The 11,277-nt window shown below is 44.0% G+C and overlaps 1 protein-coding gene across 1 annotated transcript in view; it reads right to left on the reverse strand.

Annotated features, from left to right (window-relative positions):
- The window catches only part of EFEMP1 (EGF containing fibulin extracellular matrix protein 1), a 51,282-nt gene extending 46,272 nt beyond the window's left edge, over positions 1–5,010 (reverse strand). The window contains exons 1-5 of the mRNA XM_065739415.1: positions 4,927–5,010; positions 4,550–4,639; positions 4,376–4,463; positions 1,509–1,557; positions 1,076–1,336 (exon numbers count right to left, since the gene is read on the reverse strand). Coding sequence (XP_065595487.1) covers positions 1,076–1,336; positions 1,509–1,557; positions 4,376–4,459 — 394 coding nt within the window. The 5' untranslated portion in view covers positions 4,460–4,463; positions 4,550–4,639; positions 4,927–5,010. The remainder of the gene's footprint in view (positions 1–1,075; positions 1,337–1,508; positions 1,558–4,375; positions 4,464–4,549; positions 4,640–4,926) is intronic.
- Positions 5,011–11,277: the final 6,267 nt, after the last annotated feature.

Below are 11,277 nucleotides of genomic sequence, written 5' to 3' on the forward strand. Positions count from 1 at the left end.
GGATTAAAGGGATAGCTCAGTACTGACCCTCCTCTGGCAGGTTCTTTACATATTTGATATTCAATCAGAGTGACAGAAATGCTGAGCATTATCAGATAAACTAGAAATCCAACACCAAGGCTTTGCAAATGAAAAGAACTTATCCAGTCTCCACGATGATTACTATGCTTCAGAAACACAGGGAATTTACTTACTGGTGATAAATAATGTTCTGTATATGTGAATACCAAAGAGAAAGGAAATATTGCTGTATAATACAGCACACCCTGATTATAGTCGCTCATGTACTATTTTATATGATTATACTGTTAAGAACCACAAAAATGGAAAGGAGGAACCACAGGGTCACATCTCGCCCACTGTTTGCATAGGTATCCCACTAACATGCTTAAAAGCCAAGTTTATGAACAAGGAATAGAATATATTTTTATGAAAGGAAACAAAACAGTGGACAAAACATCTGTTACTTCAGCAAGTATAAGAGTAAACTATTTATATAAAATAACAAATGAAACAGTCTTAGTTTACAGTAGTGCTTGTAAGTCTGGTTCCTGAACGCATACAATTAACATTGCTAATGCTCTGAGAATTTTGGCACAGCGTCCAGTGTATGTACACCCAGATGAAAACTCTTCATTGTCATAGTTTCAGAGAGTGGCTAGACTACAGAAATAAGCTGGCAGTGTCCATGTAGGACTACTTCCATTGAGGCCAGAAGAGCACACATTCAGCTGTTTGGTTCCTACTGCTTGAGAAATAGGTATAACACTACATACGTGAAGGACATAAAACATTGAAAAGCAGAATAGAACAATCTGATCTAAGCAAAAGCACACACTGCTTTTTTGTTGCAATCAGCATCAACTTACCAAAAAAAAAACCAAAAAACAACACAGTTTTGCAAATCTTCAGAAGTCAGTATGTTCTGCTGTGTTGTCACTGTGTATGTGTCCAGTCTAATGGTGTACAGATATGTTCCTAATAAATTCTAAGCAAATCACAGCTTAGATACTTTGATTTGTTATCAGATACACTGCATTTACACTGAAAGTGAAACACACAGCAGCTTGCTTACCTTGGCACACATTGTGCTCACTTTGCTCATACCCAGCTGCACACTGAATTTGATGAGTTGGGTTTGGAGGGGCACGGTGAGGATCAGCTGGAGTCCGGCGGATGACACTGTTTCGACCACTAGTGGATTCAGCTGCTGCTTCTTCTCGCTCATTTACAATAATTTGGGCTGTTCTAGGTAGACAGAGGTATCCTCCATAGTGGTTAACACATTTCATCCCACCTTTACATGCATCTGGGACTATTTCACACTCATCAATATCTGTGGTTAGCAACAACACAAATCATGCTTTTAATAGTCAAATCCTCTGCAATAGTCATTAATACAAACAACACAACGAGACATGCAAGCACACTCCATGTTTAAAACAGGAATGTGACAATACTGAAGTAATTCTAAGAACAAGTTTTTCTTTGGAAGTGATTTACTGTACCTTTGCACCGTTGCCTAACAGGATCCCATTCGTAGCCATCTGTGCATTGCTACAGATAAAAGAGGAAAGAAAACATCAGTAAAAATATTGAACTATACAGTATTCTTTATTTTGGAAAAATAAGCACGTTGATGAACTCCAAGCTTTGCACTGAAGAAATGCAATGTTCTTATACCTTGGAAAGCTAGAAAAATGGCTATTAGTATAGTATTACTACACAGGAACAAGAAAAAAGTATGTACAGATAGAGGCTTTACCTCAGGAAAGTCCCAAGATACCATCTGCAAAGTAAGTAGGCTTTAGTGAGAATAGGGAAAACAACACTCCCTTATTGCCTTGTTACTATATTCTGTTTTAAAGCATCTCTCATTGCTTGAATATTGTAATAGATATTTGCTCAATAGATACAACCGACCCAGCTGACCAAGATGGAAAAACCTTTAATGAAAAGATATGTACATCATCTGTTCTCCCATTCGCATAGCAGCAATGGGGGAAGATCCCATGACAGCTGGAAATTCATTCACATGCACTTTAACCATGTGACTACAGGAACTGCAGTCTAGGAAGAACAATTTATATTTGAGATGTACAATAACCAGTTAGAGTTTATAGCAGCAGGACTACTTATATAAATAAAACTTGACAGAATTCAAACAAGACTGAACTCAGCATCTATTCATACCAACACAGACTGGGAACATCAGGAAGAATTTTAAATATTCTTCCCTACAATTTAAGAAAATATCTTTCCTATCCCTCTGCCCAAAAGCACTGAAGTGTCTAGAATGTAGTAATTTTAATCACAGGTTACATTTTCAGGAATTAGTTGAGAATCACAATGCTGCCAACTACAGCACACATTTAAAATACCTATGAATCTGTACTGTGCAGGTGCATATGCATCCTGCACTGCTTAGCATATTATTTCAACGGCCTTATAGAAAAAAACAGAACTGAGCCAATTAATGTAACTAGCCAGAGTCAAGCAAGCTGAATGCTATCGCAACTCCTCTGCCATAGAGAGCTGTGAAGGTGATAAATTTGACCTTCTGGTGATGAGATCCACTGGTTCCATGTGCTATCCTCACGTCATTTTGAGAAACTTGTTATAGACGCTGACTCAGCAGCAAGATTGAACATATGCTCCTCGTTTACAGGTGACACTAGTAATCTGCCAAGCGTAGCAGCAAGTTGGAAGAAAAAGCCTCCAATGTTAGGAAGGAGGTAAGTGGACACCAAATTCTGCACTACAATGCTCAATGTCTAAAGGGATGACTAAATGGTGAGTTGACAACACCAAAGTTACTGTAGCTATGAAAACCCAAACCCAAAGGAAAACAGCTAAATCATGCATCTACTGAATCACGCAGTTCCTGTTAATGCACAACGGGAGTCTATTTAACAGAAAGGAGACAAGTCCAACTATTACTGGAGCCAAAGGGAGTTTTACAATAGAAGTGGATTTGGTCCTAAACGAATACAGTGAGAAACAGTAACATCTTAAAGGTAAAACTTCCAACAGCAAATTTTCATTATTAAATAATTTCATATGATTAAAAATCTAATGATCACTGAAGCACCTGAATGCTAAGACCTCTCTGAAAACCAGAATCCAAGTCACACAGTCATTCTAGAAATCTACTGGTACAAAGAGAACCATTTAGGCTTATAATAAAAAAAAAAAAGTTTTTGGTTTGCTTTTTAAACGTGTAACAAATGCTGAAGGAGGAGGTAGGTTCCCTACATTAGTCTAAATTTTCAAAATGTACTCAGTGAAAGCTTCAGTTTCCATTCAAACAGAGGGACTTAAAAACACTCCCAAAGCCCCCTAAACAGAAGTTCTCCCAACCACCTATTGCTTCTCCAGTCCAGCATTACAAGTATTTCATGACTGACTCCCTGATGTTCACTGGAGGCTTCCTGGAGGCCCATCTTCTATGGTAAGGTCCAACTCTGCAATCTTCACTTGCCTGAGCCATTCCACTGACTTCAGTGGGATTACATGCAGAAAACACAATCTCAGCCTTTGGCTGCAGCTCTGTAACTTTCTGCATGTGTGCAGAATTTTCTGCTTGTGTGGCATTGCGATGATGTCTGTATATATATTCAGAGGTCCACCCATATGAAGCAAGTTGCAGGGATTACAACTGTAATCAGATGTAAAAACGCGGGTTTTTCACCAGCCCAAGCCAGTAATTGCCACTCCTTCTATGACATGTGTTATACAAGCCAAGGAGCGAGCGCAGCAGATCAGTATCAAGAATTTCCAAAAAGGACTTTAAATCGCTTATGCGGTCACCGGGTTTTAAGAAGAATCTGCTTTCAGTTTTCTTGCAGAAATTCATCAAGGTGGTCAAAACCACTGGTCAAAAGCAGCTCAGCAACTAACATCCGCACAGCCACCCCAGGAGTTAGATGCTTCACTAAGAGCAGTGATTTTTTTAAGCACTTGTATATTGTTATAAGCAGCTTGAAATATCCGAAGGAAAACACAGAAGAATGTTTGACCTAATTATTCATCAAGTTGCACATCCTTCAAACTAGGCTTCTAGGGACCTTTCCTTGAGGAAGGCGGATACAAAAATTAAGCTTCATCATTTTGCTCAGTTTATCAGGCACAGCACACAGACAAGCTTTTCACAACAGGGAGTTGCAGCCTGTTTTGCTCAGTCCTGCAAACTTGGAGTTTAAACTACCCTTTCAGCATAAGAACAGCTTATTTTAGGCTAACATTCAAACTCAAAGAGCTTTGCATTGCATGCTATGCACTGGCAAGAGATTTGGTTTTTCTTCTAGGGTCATTTAGAAAAGAATCCCCGCAAAACTGAAAAGCAATAATCATCTCCCGCCCTATTAAACCTTACCGTGTACGTTATGGTTTCCTCAGTTTCCTGTGAACGTACTGCAACAAGAATGAGTGCAGCCAAGAACATAGCTGTCAACATCATGAACCTGGAAAGAGAAAAACAAATAAACCAGCAGTATTTTCAGCGCTTCTTCGCTAGGAAACACAACGCCCAGCGCGGAGCAGGTCCTACCTGGGCACCGCGGCCAGCAGGCAGCCCCTTCCTGAGCGGGAGCTGAGGGGAAGCCCTGGCAGCGCGGCCAGCCCGCTGCGCCTTATCCAGCTGAAGAAGTTACAGAAAAGGTAATAATTAGTAATAATAATAACAACGAACCGCCTTTAAAATAACGCAGCACTTAAAGTCGGGCGAGGTGCACGCAGCTCTGCAACCTCTCTAGCCCTCGTCTCGGCCGGCTAAGCGATTTCTCCAGGGAGCCGCCGCCGGTCGGAAAGGATCCCGAGGCGGCGCCGACAGCCACCGCCGCGCCGGGCACCTGCCAATGAGGCCGCCCCGCCCCGCTGGGCACAGGCGCCGAGGGGCAGCGGGGCGCGCAGCCCGTCCGCTCCTACCTGCGGCGGGGCCGGGGCAGCTGCTCCCGGCGGCACGCTACCGCGGCGGCTCGGCCCCGTCCGTCCGTCCGCTGAGCTCCGCTGCGGTGCCGGCGCCCACTTCCCCCCCCCGCCTTCAGCTAAATAGAAATGGTCCCGGCTCCAACCAGAGCCCCAGGACGCCCCCTACTGAGCCCTCGGCGGACGGAGCTCTGCTGCCGGGCGGGGCGGGGCGGGGCGGGGCGGGGCGGGGCGGGGCGGGGCGGGGCGGTGTGGGGCACGGCCCTTCGCCGCTCCTCGTGCCCGTGCTCCCGCCCGCCGGCAAGCTGAGGCGCCCCGAGGCGGGGCAGGTGCGGGGTTCTGCTGCCATGTTGCGTGCGGGAGGAACGGGGCGCTTGGCCGCGTCCTGAGGGAGCTGGATAACCCTGCCCGCCCCGCCCCGGGGGCCGGAGGTCGAGGTTGGCTCGGCGGCGCTGGCTGTGTCTCGTCGGCCGTGCTCCTGCCCGGGTCGCGGTGAGGGGCGCGCCGCAGCCTTCGGTTCCTGGCGTGAGGTGGTGGGCGGCTGTCGGGCGGTGGGACCTCTGGGTCGTCGAGTCCGACCCCGGCTCCAGGCAGCGCCACCCGAACCCAATCGCTGTGTCTGAGAGCGGTGTCCGTCGGGGCTGTGCCCGCTGCCCTGCGGCCTGTGCCGCGCCCACCGCGCTCTGGGGCACAGCCTTTCCCTCATCCCCAGCTGACCCTCCGCTGACGCCGCTCCGTGCCGTTCCTCGCGGCAGGATTGAGCAGAATCACACAATCGTTAAGGTCGGAAAAGACCACTGAGATCATCCGGCTCAGCCGACGCTCCATCCCCACCATGCCGCTAAATAGTGTCCCTTGGTGCCCCATCCACCCTTCTTCTTGAACATCTCTGGGGATGGTGACTCCACCACCTCCCTGGGCAGCCTGTGCCAATAATGAAGAAAACAGCAGGGGAAAAAAACGGCTTGAGGATGGCAGCGAACGTGTTGTGTGTCCCAGCATCTGAAGAATGGGAGCCCAAAAAGCATACAAGTAGGAAACCTAGAGCAACCATCCCTGCCTGTGCTTGCGGATGGAAGCAGCCCTCTGAGGTTGGCCCCTAATTACTTGTTTCTGTCTCCTTCTGCAAATGATGCACTCTGTTCCCTGTGGCTTTCGTGAACTCTGTCACATCTCAGCCTTCGCTTCCTTTAAAAACCACAGTTTTCATACATTCTTAAACGTCCTGTCTTTGTGAGTATACATTTGCATTTTTTTTTCTTCCTGGACGGGTGCCACTCCCTTTTGTCCTCAAAAACCCAAGGATAGGTAGGCTGAAGGAAGACTGTGTGTGGTCAAGATGTCACTGCACTCCAGCTAATTCTGGCTGCTGGAACTGCCCCTGGGGGTACTAGACAGCTGGACATAATTTAGAGCAGGCTGAGATTGATATAAGAGGCTAGCCTGAAAATAAGGGAAACAAAATTGCACTTTAATCTCTTCTACTCCCAGATCTGACCCCCTTTTCCTGTTTCAAATGCACAGAAAAGCGAGCACACGGCAAGTTTAAGCAACTTGCATCTATCAGCTCAGGGAACTATCAGTGTCAATTTAAGATGATTTCTTTTCCTGAGTGTGTTGTATCAAGTAACACTGGAGTTGTCTGAACTAAGAGCAGGAATGGTGGAGATGTTATTTTCATGTTGAACTCACAGGAATTTTAGAATGTAAATTATTTTGATAGCATGGCAGGCTACCTTTCTGCCACACTTCCTGCAAACGTCACTTTTTTCACCCATGTATCAACTTGTAAATGACATCGTGCTAGTGAAGGATTAATTAAGGAATTATACGTCTGACTTTATTGCCGATTAATGACAAATGTTGAACTTGCATTTGATGTAACATTTTACAAGCTTACCTTCACAGGAGGTAACATGAGCATATTGCATATGACGTAGGGTGTTGCTTTTGTGTAAATTTGTTAGCAATTTGCTTTCATGTTTTAATAGAATGCTGAGACTTAGAGGTAAACCTGTCTTTTCTCCTGTATGGCAGATCTGGTATGATTTCTGTTGTGCTGAGGCCTCTGGCTAACTTAGACTACCTTGTAATTTCATGTGTAGATATCTAGTAGTGCCCTTTGAGGATATTAAAATGTAATGTTGGTGCCATTTTTTACATTTTAACTGTTACTGAAACTCAAGCATGTGGTTTGCATGCAGTTTGTCAGGCGTTCCTTTTTGCTTCTGCAATTTACAGAGATGTGATTGCATGTTTTGTATGCTTCTGTAAGGTCCAGTAGAAGTGTGGATGCTGAGCGTGGTGTTGTGTGCTCATTACAGTCCTCTGACGTGAAAAGAAAATGTGAGCGTGAGAGGGCGAGTGAATGAGGAAGGAGCCTCCGCAGAAGGCTGCCTGTCTTTCTCATTCCTCCAGTTGTACAGTTGTATTTCTCACTCATTCAATCATGTTCTTTTGCATAGCAGCTCTTTTCCATTGCTGCGCCTGCTAGTGATTTTCCTTCTCCTGTTCTTTTCTTTGCTCATGCTAGATAAGAGAAGCAGCGCTGGGATACATGTATCACTATAGATGTGTGGCTTTTGTAACATTGAATCTTCCTTTTCCTGGAGAACCAGTACTGCTGTAGGTGTGTCGAAATCTGAGTTTTCAACCAGCCTGGGTAAGGTGAGGGCAGTCTAGAAGCTTTTCACAGAACCATAATCTATCTGAGGAGAAAAGACAGCCTTCTTGATATTCAAAATATTAGCTGGAATGTGTAGTTGTGTATATTAGCTGTGCCAGTGCAGTTCCTTGCTCTGGCTAAGAGGCAAAATAGAAAAGCCAGAATTCAGACCCAGTATTACCCAGAATATATTGGAGTCAGTTTCATATCTAGCTTTGTTCTCCTATCAAGCTCTGTGCAGTATAGTTCTTTGTTCACTTTTAGTCTATAAAATGGAGAAAATATTTGATGCTCGCGCAGGGAATACATTCACTTATTTATCAAGGATTTCCAAAGACATTTAATTGATTTAGATACCCAGATGCCTTTCAGAGTCAGTGGAATCTGGATGCATGTCCAAGAGATAGACCTCACACAGCAGCGAAGGGCCTGCCATGGCCCCTTGGTGTTACCTAGAGTGAAAGCAGAATCAGGCAGAATTCTGCTGCAATGTTTGAGTATCAGAGAGAAAAATGAGTAAAAACTCAGTTTCTCCCTGTGTGGGAAATCCACTTCACTGTTCCTCTCAGTGATAGGTGGCTTTTTTTGTCCTGTGGCTCTTTTTGTCCTGTGATGCTTTGAATTTTTGAGAAAGGTAAAAGTGAGCTGGTTGGAATCAAATACTGTATGTATACATCAAATACTGATGTAGGACTGTCATAGCTGGTCACCTTCAGGAGGCTGGGTGTATAAATTGAACGTGGTTTAGAGGCATGGTGAGGATGGGTTGACAGTAGGACTAGGTGAAATTAGGGGTCTTTTCCGACCTTTACGATTCTATGATTCTTTGATTTAAGATGTTAGCATGCCCTATATTTTATTTTGCAGTATTCCTGTATACCATTTACCTGCAGATTTTCAGAATGTATTTTGAGTCCTTTCAAGCTTTTTGTCCTCAGTTAAGAGGACACTGAATATTCATGATTTTCAGACAGCACTTCAAGGCAGACATCCGTATAACGAATCCAGTTTGAAAACCTTAACCTAGTACTTTCTGCAAAACCTCATGTGCCAAGAATGGAGTCACAGTGCTGTGGTCTTTCAGCACAACAACGAGGCATCTCAGAAATACTGCAGTGGACCAGGACCTTAGAGGAACAGATTTGTGAAACTCTTGCTGGTGACTGTTCTGTTTTTTTTTGGCATCCATAAACATCAAGATCAGCAGACCTTTTAAGGAGCAATTTGGTTTCATAGGCTTCTTCTGAACTTAATGAGTTTTTTTTCTTTTCCCCTCTTTTGGGAAAAAAAGTTATTAATTCCAGAAAAGCAGCAACATTTCATACTAGAACTGTGTGGGGGTGAACTTGGCAAGCAACCTGCTCAGTTAACCTGTTAATTATTCTACAGAGACCCAGTTTTTCTGGTTAATATCTGCATTATAATGCTAAGGGATGTATGTCAGAGCTTTTAATTCTCTAGAATGTTAAATTGACTCAGTTTTAGTCTGTGATGCTCTGAGGCCTGGAGCACCTCTCCTATGAAGACAGAATGAAGGAGCTGGGCTTGTTCAGCTTGGAGAAGAGAAGGCTCTGGGGATACCACATTGCAGCCTTCCAGTAGTTAAAGGGAGATTGTAAACAGGAGGAAAATCAACTTTTTCCAGGGGTAGATAGTGATAGGACAAAGGCAAACGGAGGGAAGTTTTGTATAGGGAGAAGTTTTCTACTGAGAAAGTGGTGAGGTGATGGCACAGGCTGCCAAGAGAGGCCGTGGATGCCCCTTCCCTGGAGGTGTTAAAGGCCAGGTTGGATGGAACCCTGGGCAGTCTGGTCTCATGCTTGATCTAGTGGTTGGCAACCCTGCTAGGGACAGGGTGGTTGGAACTTCATGATCCTTGAGGTCCCTTCTAACACCAGCTGTTCTATGATTCTATGGAAAGGAGAAGAGAAATAACAGTAGTCCTTTTTGTGAGATTATAAAAGGTTATCCTCTCACCCTTCTTTGCAGATACATGTGGTTGAAAGGCCTCAAGCTGATACAACTGAAAGCTGGCACAGAAGAGTCTATATCCCTGCATTCTTCTAAAATATGTCAACAGGAGTTGTACCACATCAGGTAAGAACTCAGTTCTTGGAGAGAGATGGAGGGAGTACTGCTGCTCCAAGTCACTAGGATATCCCTTTAAAGTGGCTGCAGAACAATACAAACTATTCCCTCTAGGCAGTAAACTAACACACAACTTGCAATATATACTCATTTTAAGTTATATGTAACTTGGGGATTCTTTTTATTAATTGGTTCAATTCTCTTTCCCTGGAAGCCCAAAGCTCTGAGAAATTAGTTCCTGCTCATTTGTGATTTACCATGCTTTAGGGGCGATTAAAATTTGGAAGACCGCAAACACCAAAAGTGATAAAGGCCAAAATATAGTGATCAATGCAAAGAAAAACAAATACTCTTCTCTCTCCATCCAGAGCAGCCTAACTTAGTTCAGTTAACTCACTTATATCACTTAAGAAACCTCAGAGCTCTGTTTTACCAACAATAGACACAGTGTATACCGGGCTGTGGGCCTCTTTGGCACCACAGCTACAGGTTGTAAATACAGTTCTGGAGATTAAAATATTAAAGTGCCCCTCTTTAGAGGCTGCACAACAACACCTGAGGTATTGCCCCCTGTATAGGTAGATGCTTGAAGAGAGGTGCCGGTCACTTTATGCAGAGCAAGTTACAGTTGGAGTGCCAATCTATCATCATGTTTTTTCATCTGAAAAAGTAACAAAAGGAGGCATTTGGAAAAAATCACTTGTGTCAGTGCAAAGGGGTAGGGGGAGGAATGCATTTACCTGGGTCCTACCCAATGCCTTGCTAGTACTTCCTTCCAGACTACTTATTTATTACCTTTTGTCCCATATTATGAAGAGAAATTTTGCTTTCCAGCTCCCTTACTCTTAAAAAAAAATATACCTCCCACTGGGGTTTTTGACAGCACTTTTGTATGGGAACTGCTGAATCATGGCCTGAACCACTGATTGGTCACCTGGGGTGAGCACCGAGTCAGCCATGGGGGCACAGGTGAAGGTGATATACCTGTGTGATTGGAAGGGGTGGAGCCTGGCTCCATCTCTCCCAAACCCCATTTAAGGGCTGACCACCACCAGGGAAGGATCTCTCCTCAGAGATCCCTTCTGCGTGGAGTCCCCTGTGAGCCTTGTCATCCTGAAGGTGAGCCTTCCTCTTTTTTTGTATTATTTGTATCCTATCTATATAGAGCTACTCAAAATATGCCATCATCTATACTATTTCTTTGCAAAGTACCATTCTTGGGAGTTATTTACCCCACAGCAACTTTCAACTGTGAGCTGTTGTTACATAAACTTTCACTTCTAGAAGCAATGATTAGAGTGTGCTGGAATGTCATGCCTCAGTCATTGATGCTTATGTTCATCAATCATTTTTCAAGTGTGTCCCTTTAAGAGAGAACAGGCTTTTGCTATATAAATTTAGCTTCTTCAGAAAACAAAAGAAAACATTTGAGCAAGAAAAACATAATTGATCAAGCTTGCCTGTGCTTTGCTCAGTCTAAGGAGAACTTTCAGTTCAACATTTTGTCAGCAAATTGTGTCGTAGTTATTAATTACCTGTCCCTGTTGTTAAGTACCTGGAATTCATAAATCTTTCAGACAGGCATTTAATGTACAAGT

Source organism: Cyrtonyx montezumae, unplaced genomic scaffold (genome assembly GCF_038088225.1).
Source record: "Cyrtonyx montezumae isolate F1298 unplaced genomic scaffold, pur_monq_1.0 scaffold_24, whole genome shotgun sequence".
NCBI classification, from domain to species: domain Eukaryota; kingdom Metazoa; phylum Chordata; class Aves; order Galliformes; family Odontophoridae; genus Cyrtonyx; species Cyrtonyx montezumae.